This window comes from Physella acuta, unplaced genomic scaffold (assembly GCF_028476545.2).
Source record: "Physella acuta isolate Inbredline_101_S28 unplaced genomic scaffold, ASM2847654v3 ptg000017l, whole genome shotgun sequence".
In the NCBI taxonomy this organism is placed as follows: Eukaryota; Metazoa; Mollusca; class Gastropoda; family Physidae; genus Physella; species Physella acuta.
The window spans coordinates 3,231,495-3,248,373 of record NW_026731537.1 but is presented as its reverse complement, the minus strand read 5'-3'; the positions used below and the strand labels follow the sequence as shown (position 1 = coordinate 3,248,373).

Sequence of the window (16,879 nt, the reverse complement as noted above, 5' to 3'; positions counted from 1 at the left end):
ACGCCAACAGTATTTTTATGTACACTGCCATTCCATATATTATTTGTACACAAAACAAAAAGTTATATTTTAACCCTGGGATTGAAATAGTAGAAGCGAATGTTATAAAAATATTCCTGTACTTTTTCTCTGTCTAATCAGCCTTGTGATCAGCTTACACACAGTTACAATTACAAAGTTTCAAAGGCTGCAAACTGCACATCTAAATCTACTTTCTGTTCTGTGGCATATCCTGACCCTCTGTGGAATATTTTACTTTAAGACTTATTTCAACCTGTTTTGTGTTATATTAGGGTACAATGTTAATTGGAAGAGCTTTCTTAATTATAAAACTCAGTTCAAGCAATAATTACTGGAGATGTAAAAAATCTAAAATAAATCACTAAAAATAATTTACTGGGTCATCAGTTTAAATAATGGATTCTGTTGTTTGCCATTTTTTGTTGCCTCCAGGCAGTGTTTGAGATCCCCTGTTGGTTTTGTGAATCACTGACTACATCACAGTCTGTACATGAATCATTGTGTTGTGAGACATCAACATTAGTTTAAAATATGGATTTACAATTGTTATTTTTTACCAGTGTTCATTGACAATTTTTTAATAGAACAGATTAGGTCAAGGTACTGGGATTAACTCTCCTGGAGAAGATTAGACATGAACTATCCTGATTGCAGCAGTTTGAAACATTAATTTGTAATACACACAGCTGTTGCGTTAACCACTGAGATTAACTCCCCTTGATCCTACAGTTAAAATTCTCACCTACATTGTTCTTTTTAACCAGATTTGACCACGGCACTGAGATTAACTCCCCTTGATCCTACAGTTAAAATTCTCACCTAAATTGTTCTTTTTAACCAGATTTGATCACGGTACTGAGATTAACTCCCCTTGATCCTACAGTTAAAATTCTCACCTACATTGTTCTTTTTAACCAGATTTGACCACGGCACTGAGATTAACTCCCCTTGATCCAACAGTTAAAATTCTCACCTACATTGTTCTTTTTAACCAGATTTGACCACGGCACTGAGATTAACTCCCCTTGATCCTACAGTTAAAATTCTCACCTAAATTGTTCTTTTTAACCAGATTTGATCACGGTACTGAGATTAACTCCCCTTGATCCTACAGTTAAAATTCTCACCTAAATTGTTCTTTTTAACCAGATTTGATCACGGTACTGAGATTAACTCCCCTTGATCCAACAGTTAAAATTCTCACCTACATTGTTCTTTTTAACCAGATTTGACCACGGCACTGAGATTAACTCCCCTTGATCCAACAGTTAAAATTCTCACCTACATTGTTCTTTTTAACCAGATTTGACCACGGCACTGAGATTAACTCCCCTGATTCCAATGACAGTGGTATCCAGGCTGGAGATAAGACGCCCATCCTTTCACCAGAGACTCCTGGCGCCCATGTAAGTCTGGTTTAACATTCTCCTCATAGTTAACTTAACATTATCCCAATGAGGTGTCTCTGTTGGTTACCCTAACATTCTCCTAATGAGGTGTCTCTGTTGGTTACCTTAACATTCTCCCAATGAGGTGTCTCTGTTGGTTACCTTAACATTCACATCAGGTGTCTGTTGGTTACCTTAACATTCTCCCAATGAGGTGTCTCTGTTGGCTACCTTAACATTCTCCCAATGAGGTGTCTCTGTTGGTTACCTTAAAATTCACATCAGGTGTCTGTTGGTTACCTTAACATTCTCCCAATGAGGTGTCTCTGTTGGTTACCTTAACATTCTTCCAATGAGGTGTCTCTGTTGGTTACCTTAACATTCTCCTAATGAGGTGTCTCTGTTGGTTACCTTAACATTCTCCTAATGAGGTGTCTCTGTTGGTTACCTTAACATTCTTCCAATGAGGTGTCTCTGTTGGTTACCTTAACATTCTCCCAATGAGGTGTCTCTGTTGGTTACCTTAACATTCTCCCAATGAGGTGTCTCTGTTGGTTACCTTAACATTCTCCCAATGAGGTGTCTCTGTTGGTTACCTTAACATTCTCCCAATGAGGTGTCTCTGTTGGTTACCTTAACATTCTCCCAATGACATGTCTCTGTTGATTACCTTAACATTCTCCCAATGAGGTGTCTCTGTTGGTTACCTTAACATTCTTCCAATGAGGTGTCTCTGTTGGTTACCTTAACATTCTCCCAATGAGGTGTCTCTGTTGGTTACCTTAACATTCTCCCAATTAGGTGTCTCTGTTGGTTACCTTAACATTTTCCCAATGAGATGACTATGGAAAGTACACAATAGTTTTGATGAGATATAATAAAGTTTGAGTAACTTGAAAATAAAATATTTTCATCCTGTTCAGTATTTATTTAGTTTTTATAGCTGATCCATATGAGATTACTTTTCTCTGTGTGAGGTCCTGCTATAAATCTTTTTTGTCCACCAGGTGGCCAACCACCTGGGCAATCAGACCTGACTGTAAAACTTAATTATAATCATGGCTTTCTGAATCATAATCATGGCTCATAGCCCTTTGAACCTGCTTTAATGGCCTGTCTTAAATCTCCATCCCCTGAGATACCAATAAAGCAGTACTAGACACCTGACCCCAGATGGGCAGTCTGTACATAAAATTGTGATATTAAAAAAGTACATAACTGGTATTGTTCGCCTCATAAGATCCTGTCTTGGCTGTGGTCATGAACCAAATTTTTTGTTATGATGGAAAGATGATTTTAATATTCTAAAACTGGCATTCTGCCTATTGTCTATAGAAGGGTCTACCTACACGGACGTACAGATTACTAAGTCTAAATACTGGAGATAATTCATTTACAAATTTTAATTGAAATAATAAAAGTAATCTTGTTGTTATATTCGTAGTCTTAATTTTTTTTTTATTGTGAGTCTGTTGTGTGTACATTTAACCCAAAAGCTCAGGGGAATGGGGATTTTAGTTACAGGAGCTAAGAGTTCAAAAGGTTAAACATTACAGGCCTGTATTCTGTTAGGTTCCAAAAAAACTTATTGCCTTAAATACCTGTATTCCTGTTAGGTTCCACAAAAACTAACTATCTTAAATACCTGTATTCCTGTTAGGTGCCACCACCTATTGAGGAGACCCCACCAGTGAAAGAGAAGGAAGTTTTACCTGAGGGCTGGCAGAAACATGAAGGTAAATATTTGCTGTCACTTCTCCTGACTTGCTCCAGACATCTGTGTGTTCATGGCCCATTCTAAGATGTGTCCATTTTGAATTGTTGTTTTGTGTGTATTTGTGTCATTTTATTTTTTCCTTCATAGCTTGCATCCATCTTGTTTGTGTGTCTTTTCATAGGAACATTGTAAGCTGGCATCCAGTGTTTAATTTTTTTTTAATATCTTGTCACTGGTTTATTCAAACATGTCATTCATTTTTGATGCTTCATATCATTTGTTCATGAAGAAACATTTTCCCTTTATGCTATTGTGTGTAATACGACATTATTTCGCTATTCTGAATATGACTTTGTTTTGTTTTTTTGTCATAAATGTATTTTAGCATTGTCTAGAAAAACTAACTTAACAAAAAGAAAACAATTGATGTCTGATAGCTTTTTGCTGTCTCATCTTGACAGTTTGGCCAACCAGTGTTGCCAGATTTTCTGACACCTGTGGCCTGTTTAGGTTTCTGTGGACAGTGCCTGTTTGGCTTCATGTTTAGTTTGTGTGATTCAGTGCCAGCAACAGTTTGTCATTTGTGACGGGATTACACCTGTAGTCCAGGCTGAGATTTTCTTGTGAAGTCCCTTGTGAAGTCCCTTGTGAAGTCCCTTGTATGTGACCAGCCAATCCCTCATGTGGTAGGAAAGTAAAGTGACAAGGCACTTGTTTCATCGACCAAACAAAGCAGTCGTTGACTTGTGGCGCCGGCTGGGAAATCTAGACGAATGACAAGATGGTGGTCAAGGCGTCTTGGACTGAAGCCCATTAGCTTGACAAATGACAGGATTGCATCGGGTCCCCCACCACGGCTGACAGCCAAGTGGACTAATCCAGGAGCTTTTTCAGGAATTAGCATGGCTTTTAATGGCATCCTGGACCTCAAGTGCAATCTCAGAGTTGTCATAATAGAGTGGGCGGCCAGTGGGTGTCGGCGTTGGTTAGTTCCAGCAACTCCTTGTGTTCCACTGGCTTCTATTGATTTTTTTAACTAGCTCTTATTAAGTTTGTTGTCTCCCCTGATTGGGAGCTGACTCAAAACATACTAGTTGGTATCAGTCACACTAACAGGCACACTAGGAGTCAGGGTATCAGTCACACTAACAGGCACACTAGGAGTCAGGGTATCAGTCACACTAACAGGAGCACTAGAAGTCAGGGTATCAGTCACATATCAGTCACACTAACAGGCACACTAGGAATCAGGGTATCAGTCACACTAACAGGCGCACTAGGAGAGGGTATCAGTCACACTAACAGGCGCACTAGGAGTCAGGGTATCAGTCTTGTTCAGGGAAACTGTCATAGTGTTCTCTGCTCATACCCACTCCTTTCCCCTCCCCACTCACCAGCTATAAAAATATGATTTCACTGAAATAGTAGTTTGAATCAACTATGTATATAGATAACTATCACAATCTTGTAAATAGATAACTATCACAATCTATTTTATTTATTTTACTTGAATTCGTGAATAGATGATCATATAGTCCTTACTTTTTACCAGCTTTTATTTAGTTTGCAACGTCTGTTTGTGGCAAATCTTGTAACTCAATTTTGACCTTATTCTAATGCAGCGATTTTGTTCAAACTTTCCATATACGTTCCACTTTAATGATTATACAAGTATATCTATTTTTTTTAAAACTATATGGAGATAAAAAAATTAAATCACTCGATAGAAAATATAACAAGTATAAAAAAAGTTAATACCAACAAGCTTTTAATTAAATGCACTGAAAATTAGAAAAAAAAACGAATTTGCTATGGTCACCTATGATGGTCCCTACTTTTATTGTTGTACAGATGATGATGGTCCCTACTTTTATTGTTGTACAGATGATGATGGTCCCTACTTTTATTGTTGTACAGATGATGATGGTCCCTACTTTTATTGTTGTACAGATGATGATGGTCCCTACTACTGGCATGTAAAAAGTGGAACCATCCAGAGAGACCCTCCACCCCCAGCACCACCAGATGGTCCTGCTCTCTGCTCACCACGATCTATTTCCCTCACCTCAGAATCTGTGAGTATCTCATTGTACACACACACCTGACCCTCACAATATGTGATTATTGCACTATATAGATAGTTCTCTGACTCCCACACACAACTTACAAATGATCAAGTACAGTTCTTTAGCCTGCCTGTCTTTGGTTTACAAAGCTCATTCTTCTTCCGTACTGTATATAAAACAGTACCTTGCCATATGGAAATATAATGTATTAAATGTACACTATCACTGTCTACCCACTCCTTCCTTGTATTCCACTCGCCTAGTCTGTGCTGCTCTCGTCTGGTCCTTCAATACTTAAGGGAATCTACCAAGTTTCTCATAGATCAATACTTGTCTGAATAGTAACATAAGTTTTACTCTGAGAATAGTATCAAAAGTAAAGAATATCTCATAGTTTGCTGTCTCAGACATACAATTTGCTCAGAGAAAAGTAAGGCTGTACGAGAGGTAAACCAGAATGTATAATATCTTGTTGTCTCATACACAGATTTTACTCTGATAATCTTTTGACTGAATGTTATGAGAAGTAAAGCAGATGATCCAATATCTGGCCGTCTCAGTCCAGTATGTTTTCTCTGTTGTCCAACACTAACTAACGGAAGCGGCCAACTCAAACGTTAGCTAAACATAGGCCATGTGGCCAAGACGTGCAGCTCCATCCCTGTTAGTGCTCAGTCTGGGGTACCAGAGCCCCCCTTCCTCCCAACACTGCTCAGTCTGGGGTACCAGAGGCAGCCCCCCACCCTACACTAATCGCAGCCCCTGCCCCAATCAATACTCACTGCTAGGGTCGTCCTAAGACGCGACACGGAAACGCTGGCTGCAAAATTTGGATATCAGCATTCAGATGGGTGTAAGTGGATGGGTAAATCAATGCTTGGTCGGGGGGGGGGGGTTAGGTTACTTAGGGGGGTATAGGGTTGTTGGTTTATGTGACTGTCTAGTGGGGGATGGAGGGTAAGGTAGTTGGTTTATGTGACTGTCTAGTGGGGGATGGAGGGTAAGGTAGTTGGTTTAAGTGACTTTAGGTTTGGGGATGGTGTTAGGGCAGTTGGATTTTGTGACGTCAGGGGTGGGGATAGTGTTAGGGTAGTAGTTGGCTCATGTGCCTTTCGGGTTGGGGATTATAATGTTTGGGATGGCTTTGGTAGAAATGGTTGCATCAATAACAGACTTTTGAAGCTGATTCAATCTTCTAATACTAGATTCTCATACACTGGGATATTCAGCACCTATATGACGTTCGGCACCAGACGATTGTTGCATCGTCTCACTTAACTACCTGCCTAGTCCAGTCATGGGATGTTACTTCATTTCGACAGGAAATCTATTTTTCTTTGAAACAGAATGCTCCACCAAAATATTGATGAATGAAACTTTTTACCACTGAAAAACTTGAAAATACCTCACGGCAATCGAAAAAAAAAAAAACCAATACTGTTAGTTATTTATTTTCGTCGAACAATATAATAAAGAAGTCACGTGGTAACGACTCCGACGGCCAGCTCGCAATATGATAAGTCGGCCTTTAAAATTGGTCACCCTTTTAAACACGCCACCCTTTAGACCCGCCGCCTACTTGAGCCAAAGTTTGTGTTTCGACACCATGAGAACTGGCAGAAAATCAAGTCGGCTGGATTTGGTCTGGCCCCAGTATACCCATATCTACACCCTCAGTAACACGTCAGTTGTTGAACATGATGTATGGCGCGACCTGCCCCGGAAGTATATTGAACTTCTAGATCTGTGTACATATTTAAAGGTCTCGACTGTTGATTTTGTACATCCCACCGCCCCCGACAATCATGTCTACTTATTACTTACAAATCCAAATTTGCAAGAAGTCAAGCATCGCGCCTGAAACGTCATAAGCCTATCATAAGAGAACATGATCTATCGTCTTTTAAGTTGAAGGGATGGATGAAGAAAGTATTGTTTCGTTCGTATACCTACTCCATGTTCACAAAAATGAAATGTTGTTTTTGAAATAACGAATTCACAATGCGATGTAGGCTAATTCGTTGTTACTAATATTTTAGGTAAATAAACGATTAAAAAATATTCTGTTATTTGTCGTCGCTACGGTTAGGAAAAAAAATGTGTGCAAATTGTGGTAAAATGCACACTCACTATATTTTTTTTTATTTAAAAAAGTGTAATCGTTTTGTTAAATTTTTATCACTTACTGTCCTTTCATATTTTTGAAGCATTGTTTACTGTTACACTAACTCAACGGGTCAAGCAAATCTACACAAGCAGTCAAAAATGCGTGTATAAAAGGAGCATTTAAGGAACAACTGTATTTAAAATACTCTGTGTTTTGCGAATATTACTACACGTATTATAAAATAAAATGAAACATAAAGCTGCTTAGGTCAGGTCCGTCCCACCAAACCCTGCAGACGCCATTGTATGTATGACATCTTCACTATCATCGCTCCACTCTGTCCCCTCACCCTACTGGCTACTCTGTGGGTTAACGATGTCTTTGTTTTACCATTTAATATTGTCTCGCTTGTTTTCCCTTTTAGCGTATCTATCTAAACTATGAACAATGTCAGCTTTAATTCTAAAAAAACAAAAATGCCCAACGGGCTTTGAAGAAAAAAACTGTCGTTATAGGCGTATGCAGACAGCACGGCGGATGATATTTTTTTTTTTTTTACATCTTTTCGGCGCCAAATTTTCGCCGACATGCCGTCTCTACCCATCATAAAAAATGTTTTAAGCCCAGTATTTGAATACAAAGCCGATTATGACAATTTACAAGTTTCATTACCGTGTATTTTTAAACAATTAAGAAGCGCACGAGTTGTATCCAATTATGGTGTTACATTTCTTTTAACTCTTCCATTCATTGCGCTAAGTTTCTTGTAACATAAGATTATTTTTATTGTAATTTTGGGACACTCTCCCTGTACGTCTGTAAGACATGTATCCTGTAGGTCTCTAGACATCTATCTATCTATATACTACTAAAAGTCAAGTTTGTTTACATGTTTGAATATTTATTTGTTTGCCTGATCGAAAATTGTGATATGTTCGACTCTATCTGGAAAGCTGTAAAATGGTATGCAGGTAGAGAATAATTTTTTAATGCAGACAGACTGTTGATCACAAATTTATTTAAAGACGTTAATTAATTAATTGATTTATTCATATGCAGATTAACCCATTTTTTAAAAAAAGATTTGAAAAGCCACTAGACTCGACGGAAACAGTGACGTCACATGATGTGTTTATTTTTTTACATCGATAATGGCGGCCTATCGAAGAAGATTGTGTTCCCATTCCAATGTTTAACGCGTTCTAAAGCTAATTTTCTGTCGGCTTTAACTTTAACAATACGTCCGTTTGCTGTATTTATTACGTTCCAACACTTATATCAATTTTCAACTGTCTTTTTCATTTAGTTTTACAATAAATTTCTCTAGGTCTAAAGATCAGCTGTCGAAGGAAAGTTATTTATAGATCTAGATCTAGAATCTAAAAATCTAGGTCAAATCCAAGATTTATTAGTTATAAATACAATAAAAAAAACGAAACTTTAGCAAACCAGTCGTAGATCTAGAATATAGATAATTCTATCTAGATTTAGATAATAATGAGTTTCTATATACTAAACTATTTTAGACCTTTATTATTTTATATAAATCTTTTTTTGTATAGCTATGAAATATGCTAATTAGGAAATGCTGGATGCGGGGCCTATTTGCATAACTTAAGATTCATACGCGGCTTCTATACCGCTAAGTGTGCAAAATTATAGACGTAAACTCTAGATATAGCTCAGTCGTAGATCTAAAATATAGATAATTTTCTATCTAGATTTAGATAATAATGATTTTCTATATACTAAACTATTTTAGACCTTTATTATTTTATATAAATCTTTGTTTGGAATATGGTAATTTTGAAATGCTCGCTCCGGGCCTATAAGCGTAGCTAATGATTAGATCTAGATTCTAGGTCTAGCAAGAAAAACTAAACATAAGAAGACTTAAGCAAAAGAGTCGTAGAATCTAGACTAGATCTAGATAATTCTATCTAGATCTAGATAATTTCAGACCTTCTTTATTTTATATAAATTTTTGTTTGGCTAATTTAAGATAAAATTTAATTTGAAAGTTACTACTACTAGAGTTAGATGTAGATCTATGCGCGTAAGGAGACTCAAAGTATAGTATAAAACTTCACTTGTAATGTCACGAGTAAATAGCTAACTTGGTAGTGAGGTCGGCTCTCATGTGGGTGGCACAGGTTCTAGACCAATTCGTCAATGATTTTTTTTTCAATTTTTTTTTTTTAGATGTGAATAATAAAGTTGCCTATCTGAACTTGGCAGGATACAGGGCTGGTGAAGTAGAGTTTGTCTGTTTCTTTGTCCTAAGCATATGAAAGGATAGTGTGGTCAGAGACATGCTCGGCTGGAATCGTTTTTTAAACGATAAAAACATGTTGTCTGAGACTTGGCGGGACACTGGGCAGGTGAAGTAGAGTTGAGTAGGTCACCTATGAAGTCAGTATATGAAGGGATAGTCCGAAATCGGTGTTTTCGGTGTTTTTAAAAGATAAAAAACAAATTTTTGAAAGTGGGGTCTGTTTTTTTTTGACGATAAGTGACACTGCAGTAGCGTAGCGAGGAGGGGGGGGGGGCGGGAGGGGAGGCGGGGGGGGGGGGGGGCGGGGGGACATATGTTGGGGCGCCAAAATGGTTTGGAAAAATAAATTGAAAGGTTGAGGGGGGGGGGTTCAAATCGAAAGTTTGAGTGGGGGGGGGGGGGGGTGCACATCAAAAGTTTGAGGGGGGAAGGTTGAAAATTGAAATCTTGGGAGGGGGGGGGGGTTAAAATCGAAAAGTTTGTCCCCGGGCGCCAGGAAGGGTCGCTATGCCTCTGAGTGACAGACGTGATGTTTTTTGATGGATGACCCCGAAACCCACAGTTATCCAACGGATGACGGGTATTCTAGTTGTCCCTATAAGTCTTTAGACACCAGATTTGTGTTGATCTTTATGTCTTTGGCCACCTCTATGTGTTTCTGACCTCTGTGTCCATGACCTCTGCCCTCGGCTACCATCATAAACTGATCGTGTCAGTATTTATCACCTCTGTGTGTGTTAAATAATCACTCTACAACAGTGGACTATCATCAGTCTTTCAATGCTGGACAGTACCCTTACATGTGACATAGCCTACATTGGTCTGTTGTCTGTCATGTTGGACAGCACCCTGACTTGCTACAACATTGGTCTGTTGTCTGTCATTTGGACAGCACCCTGACTTGCTACAACATTGGTCTGTTGTCTGTCATGTTGGACAGCACCCTGACTTCCTACAACATTGGTCTGTTGTCTGTCATTTGGACAGCATTGGTCTGTTGTCTGTCATGTTGGACAGCACCCTGACTTGCTACAGCATTGGTCTGTTGTCTGTCATGTTGGACAGCACCCTGACTTCCTACAACATTGGTCTGTTGTCTGTCATGTTGGACAGCATTGGTCTGTTGTCTGTCATGTTGGACAGCACCCTGACTTGCTACAGCATTGGTCTGTTGTCTGTCATGTTGGACAGCACCCTGACTTGCTACAACATTGGTCTGTTGTCTGTCATGTTGGACAGCACCCTGACTTGCTACAACATTGGTCTGTTGTCTGTCATGTTGGACAGCATTGGTCTGTTGTCTGTCATGTTGGACAGCACCCTGACGTCCTACAACACCGGTCCAACAGACCTCCCCACTGGCCCATTCAGCCTGCTACCACGTCATCGCCTTAAGTTCATTACAAGATTGATCCTCCCAAACATTTTTTTAAAGTCCATCTCTTCCTCCATATTGACGCCCTCCTTGACGTGCGCCCCGATAATCTAGGCCCCCATCAAGGCCAGCCAGCCCCCACTCCCTGGCCCAGCCAGCTCCCACTCCCTGGCCCACCAAGCCCTCAGCAAGCCCAGCTTTTTACCGGATTGTCACAGCGGGTCGTGCCCCTAATGTAATTGTCTGTCAAGATGGGTCTGTCGGCTGTGTCACTCAACCTTTCTCACACCCAGACCAACAGGCTACACGTGTAGACAATGGTCAACGACCGGGGTTGGTACAACTTATACAAGGGTCGCTTGCTGTGTTTTTTTTTTTTTTAATTTGGATAGGTTGAACTTACGATATATTTTTTTTTTGGTGTAGTTAATTTGACTTAGTGGTTTACTGTTCCATCTCAGTTCTCAGTTGCACCGTGTAGGATCGAACTTGTCAACTGTTAACAGGGACAGAGTTACCCGCCATAGATTGCCATAGAAAGTCTTACGTCATAGGTCTAGTTGACTTACGTCATAGGGTCATAGTTCACGCGCCATTTTAGACTGTCGTGATAGGTTCAGAGGTCACCCACTTTGTAATAAGTTCTAACACCATTGAAGACTCGTCATAAGGTCAGAGGTCGCCCACCGTATGTTGGTCTTTAACTTTCAGATCTGACTTGTAATGTTCGTAACTTTACAATTAGACTAGCTACATTAAACTTGACAGTTACATTCAACTTACATCGCAAGTTTAAACACTGGACAGCAAGTTTAAACACACTGCCCTTCGTGACATTTAGATTGGGTGGTGAATTAGGAAATTAATTTTTTTTTAAATTTAGTAATTTAATTAATTAAAGTATATTTTTTATCATTTTAAAAGAATGCATTAATTGCACATTTTAAGTTGTTTTAATAAAATAATAACGTAGGCATTTATATATAAATATTTTTATAAAGATGTTATTTCTCAAAATCCACCCCCCCCCCCTCTCAAATCATGACCAGCCTAACTAAAGTATTTCTCTAAAGGCTAGACACGATGACTGATGCCATTTAATCTTAGAGACAGGTGCCACTTGAGCTTATGAATATTTCATCTTTGTTCTCAATATGTTCTTAAATCACTACATGCTACACTCTGTGGGGGTGGTATGTGTGGGTGTCCTCTTTAATGGAAGTTTGTTATTTTGTGTACTCTTTACAGGTTATGTATACACTATCCTCACAGAGTATGTGCCTTCCTCCTTGTACACATTGTTCTCTGGGGAGTACATGATATTCTCTAAAGTTTTTGTATCTTATCCTTCTTGAACACTATCCACCTTGGTGTGTACACACTATCCACATTGGTCTGTACACTATCCACCTTGGTGTGTACAGTATCCACCTTGGTGCATACACACTATCAATCTTGGTGGGTGTGTACACACTATCCACCTTGGTGCATACACACTATCCACCTTGGTGCATACACACTATCCACCTTGGTGGGTGTGTACACACTATCCACCATGGTGCATACACACTATCCACCTTGGTGGGTGCATACACATTATCCACCTGGGTGCTTACATATTATCCACCTGGGTGTGTACACTACCCACCTTGGTGTGTACACACTATCCACCTTGAAGTGAAATTGATTGTGAACATTCTTATCATTGTGTTGGTGTATAGAAAGATGCCCACACTATATATTTAATGTTTGTATAAAATTAGGAAGATTATCTGTTATTAATTTTTTTTCTCAATTCCAAATGTCCGCCAAAATGTCTGGCAGAGGTTTTAATGAGCCAATCATCATGCTCTCTCCTGTCCCTTGTCCAGCACTAAGGATATTTATTTTTTCTTGGAAGTTTGTTTTTTATACAAGTTAACTGTTAGCCTATAGAGGCAACATTTCTCTGCTTGTATGGGGGGGGGGGGGGGGGAGCAGGGAGTGTTTTGAAGTCAATCAAGTCATGAATTTACCAAAATTGTTGGACATCTAGTTGAAACTTCTTTTGATTCTGACAACTTTTCAATAGTTTTCACATTTCCATTCAAAGTTATCCTCTATTATGTACTGACCAGCTACCAGTACATGATAAACCTGTTCATAACCTCCTTGCTTGTCACCCCCAGAGCTCCAGCACTGCAGGATCAATCCCATCTACCCCCACAAGTGTCAGCTCTGGTACTGAGCGACACCTGGCAGAATTTGAAGGTCACGCACTGCAGTATGCTGCCAAGTCACTACAGTCCTTGTAAGTCTCACTGTTAACTGTGGTTAAAGTATTGGTTGATTCACTACAGTCCTTGTAAGTCTCACTGTTAACTGTGGTTAAAGTATTGGTTGATTCACTACAGTCCTTGTAAGTCTCACTGTTAACTGTGGTTAAAGTATTGGTTGAGTCACTACAGTCCTTGTAAGTCTCACTGTTAACTGTGGTTAAAGTATTGGTTGAGTCACTACAGTCCTTGTAAGTCTCACTGTCAACTGTGGTTAAAGTATTGGTTGAGTCACTACAGTCCTTGTAAGTCTTACTGTTAACTGTGGTTAAAGTATTGGTTCAGTTACTACAGTCCTTGTAAGTCTTACTGTTAACTGTGGTTAAAGTATTGGTTCAGTTACTACAGTCCTTGTAAGTCTCACTGTTAAACTGTGGTTAAAGTATTGGTTCAGTTACTACAGTCCTTGTAAGTCTCACTGTTAACTGTGGTTAAATTATTGGTTCAGTTACTACAGTCCTTGTAAGTCTCACTGTTAACTGTGGTTAAATTATTGGTTCAGTTACTACAGTCCTTGTAAGTCTCACTGTTAACTGTGGTTAAAGTATTGGTTGAGTCACTGTTAACTGTGGTTAAAGTATTGGTTGAGTCACTACAGTCCCTGTAAGTCTCACTGTTGACTGTGGTTAAAGTATTGGTTGATTCACTACAGTCCTTGTAAGTCTCACTGTTAACTGTGGTTAAAGTATTGGTTGAGTCACTGTTAACTGTGGTTAAAGTATTGGTTGAGTCACTACAGTCCTTGTAAGTCTTACTGTTAACTGTGGTTAAAGTATTGGTTGAGTCACTACAGTCCTTGTAAGTCTTACTGTTAACTGTGGTTAAAGTATTGGTTGAGTCACTACAGTCCTTGTAAGTCTCACTGTTGACTGTGGTTAAAGTATTGGTTGAGTCACTACAGTCCTTGTAAGTCTCACTGTTGACTGTGGTTAAAGTATTGGTTGAGTCACTACAGTCCTTGTAAGTCTCACTGTTGACTGTGGTTAAAGTATTGGTTGAGTCACTACAGTCCTTGTAAGTCTCACTGTTAACTGTGATTAAAGTACTGTGTAGCTTATTTGCAACATGATGTTTTGGTGCACAAAATACCATATGGTTGTACTCTGCCGCAGGTCCACATTCACTGAGAAGAAAAGTCTGGAGGCAAGTTCTGAGAAAGCTGTTCGCTTTGCTGTGCGCTCCCTGGGGTGGGTGAAGATAGCTGAAGAGGACCTGACGCCAGAGCGCAGCAGTAAGGCTGTCAACAAGTGCATTGTGGATCTTTCCCTGGGTCGCAATGACATCAATGATGCTGTTGGCAGATGGGGTGATGTAAGTTGATGTTTAGATTACATGATGTTAGATGTGGTGATGTAAGTTGATGTTTAGATTACATGATGTGGTTGGCTGATGGGGTGATGTAAGTTGATCTTTAGATTACATGATGTTGTTGAAAGATGGGGAGATGTAAGTTGATGTTTAGATTACATGATGTTGTTGGCACATGGGGAGATGTAAGTTGATGTTTAGATTACATGATGTGGTTGGCTGATGGGGTGATGTAAGTTGATCTTTAGATTACATGATGTTGGCAGATGGGATGATGTAAGTTGATCTTTAGATTACATGATGTTGTTGAAAGATGGGGAGATGTAAGTTGATGTTTAGATTACATGATGTTGTTTGCTGATGGGGTGATGTAAGTTGATGTTTAGATTACATGATGTTGTTGAAAGATGGGGAGATGTAAGTTGATGTTTAGATTACATGATGTTGTTGAAAGATGGGGTGATGTAAGTTGATGTATAGATTACATGATGTTGAAAGATGGGGTGATGTAAGTTGATGTTTAGATTACATGATGTTGTTGGCTGGTAGGGTGATGTAAGTTGATGTTTAGACTTTCTTGAAAACAGCATCGCCTTGCTTTATCAAGTTCCAGAACTCCAACAGTGTTATAACTTTAATGCTTAGTTCCCAGGTAGTGCTTTAAATGTTTATATCCTGAATTAATACTGGAACTTTATGTTGTCTAGAGCTGATTGATAATGCCATTGTTTGTTTTTTCTGTGGTGTTATTGACAATTTGATTGAGTACTTTAGACGGTGGGCAAGTCAGCATCTTAATCTCAGGACTTTAATCAACTCATTGCATACAATTTATCAGTTGTTTTTTTATGGCTCGCTGGATATTGGCATTGGAAAAAATGGACTTTATATTCTGTTAGTACTGTGGTTTGTGGCTTAGACTTGCTTCATCATCATAGTCTTTTAGTCTGTCTTTTGCTATTATCTTATTCTTTCCTTACATCTGAGTGAAGATTTTTGTATCTGCTTCTACAAAGTATCTTGCAATATTGAGATTCACAAGATCAGAGGGTTCATGTGTTGGGCTTAATATAGACTGTATTACAGATACGGAACTCTGTTTCACTGTGCAATGTATAGATTTTTAATGTTTACATTGTGTACAAATATACACTTCTATGTGTTCACTTTTTTAGTATACCACTTATTCATCTATTTTATATATCTATTTGGCATGGTTTACAGTAAGTTCACATAGCATACTACACACCACATATATTTCTGTTTGACATGGTAAGCTGTACGTTGAGATGGATGTAAGTTCACATAGTACACTACACACCACATATTATATTTCTAGGTTTGACTTGGTATGGTGTATAGTATATATATCTGTATTCCACCTCCCATACCATCCTGATTGATAGCAAGTTGAGCAAGGAAATTATAGATCTAGCCAGTGGTGTTGGGGAGGACAGTTTACAAATTAGATGTGGATCAATGCGGCCCAGCCTGGCCCTGGCCCAGTTAGAATTTACATAGTCGGGCCCAGTCAGTGCTATAATCTTGGGAGGAAAGACGCAGACAAATAAAGATTCATTGAACATTTAGTTTTCTTTCCCTGCCTACCAGAGCCCACTAATCAAGTGGCATAACAAGGTTAGCTGGAGTTAGTTCCCATAGAGTCTGGCCTAGTGCTGGTACTGCTAGCTCTCAGCTAATGACTTCCTCACGGTGTAGACAGCATTACCTCCAATCTACATATATACATTTTTTATATCATTTAGGCTGAATCCATTTGAATTAACTTACATACACACATTCGTATAATCATCTTTTGATTTAAATTTAAACTACATTTTTGTAAGTGATTACTGATCAAAAATAGGATGTACTTATTTTGCATATTAGTATGTGTTTATGTATACCCACAATTCTGGTTTATCTATATGTAGGCTACTATGTAACACATACTGTAACACAATCAATTCCTATTCTCAGATTCCTGACTAGAATATTTTTATATCAAATTTACATTTTTGTATTATTTTTCTTTTTCTTTAAGTCTTATTTTTATGTGTGCAGTGTAATATTTTTGACATTTAGGGTTTTATTTTACTTTTTAGAAGAAAAAAAGTCCTAGAACCTACAGGCACTCTGGTATGTTTTGTCTCCAATTTGAGCCTGGCCTCCCATCCATTATCTGGCCAACAATTGATTTGATGAACCTGATCTGTCAGCAGCCATTATCCCCCTTAGTTTGACTATAAGGCATAGACTGCCTGAGGCTGTTATGTGAGGAGGTTATTAAAGCTGAACAGTCTAAGA

The 16,879-nt window shown here is 38.8% G+C and overlaps 1 protein-coding gene across 1 annotated transcript in view; it reads left to right on the top strand.

Moving 5' to 3' along the window:
• LOC131938327 (protein Fe65 homolog) overlaps positions 1 to 16,879 on the top strand; it is a 69,199-nt gene that overhangs the window by 37,470 nt on the left and 14,850 nt on the right. Inside the window, exons 4-8 of the mRNA XM_059296336.1 lie at positions 1,325 to 1,427; positions 3,070 to 3,145; positions 5,077 to 5,201; positions 13,118 to 13,239; positions 14,377 to 14,575. Of these exons, the coding sequence (XP_059152319.1) occupies positions 1,325 to 1,427; positions 3,070 to 3,145; positions 5,077 to 5,201; positions 13,118 to 13,239; positions 14,377 to 14,575 (625 nt within the window). The remainder of the gene's footprint in view (positions 1 to 1,324; positions 1,428 to 3,069; positions 3,146 to 5,076; positions 5,202 to 13,117; positions 13,240 to 14,376; positions 14,576 to 16,879) is intronic.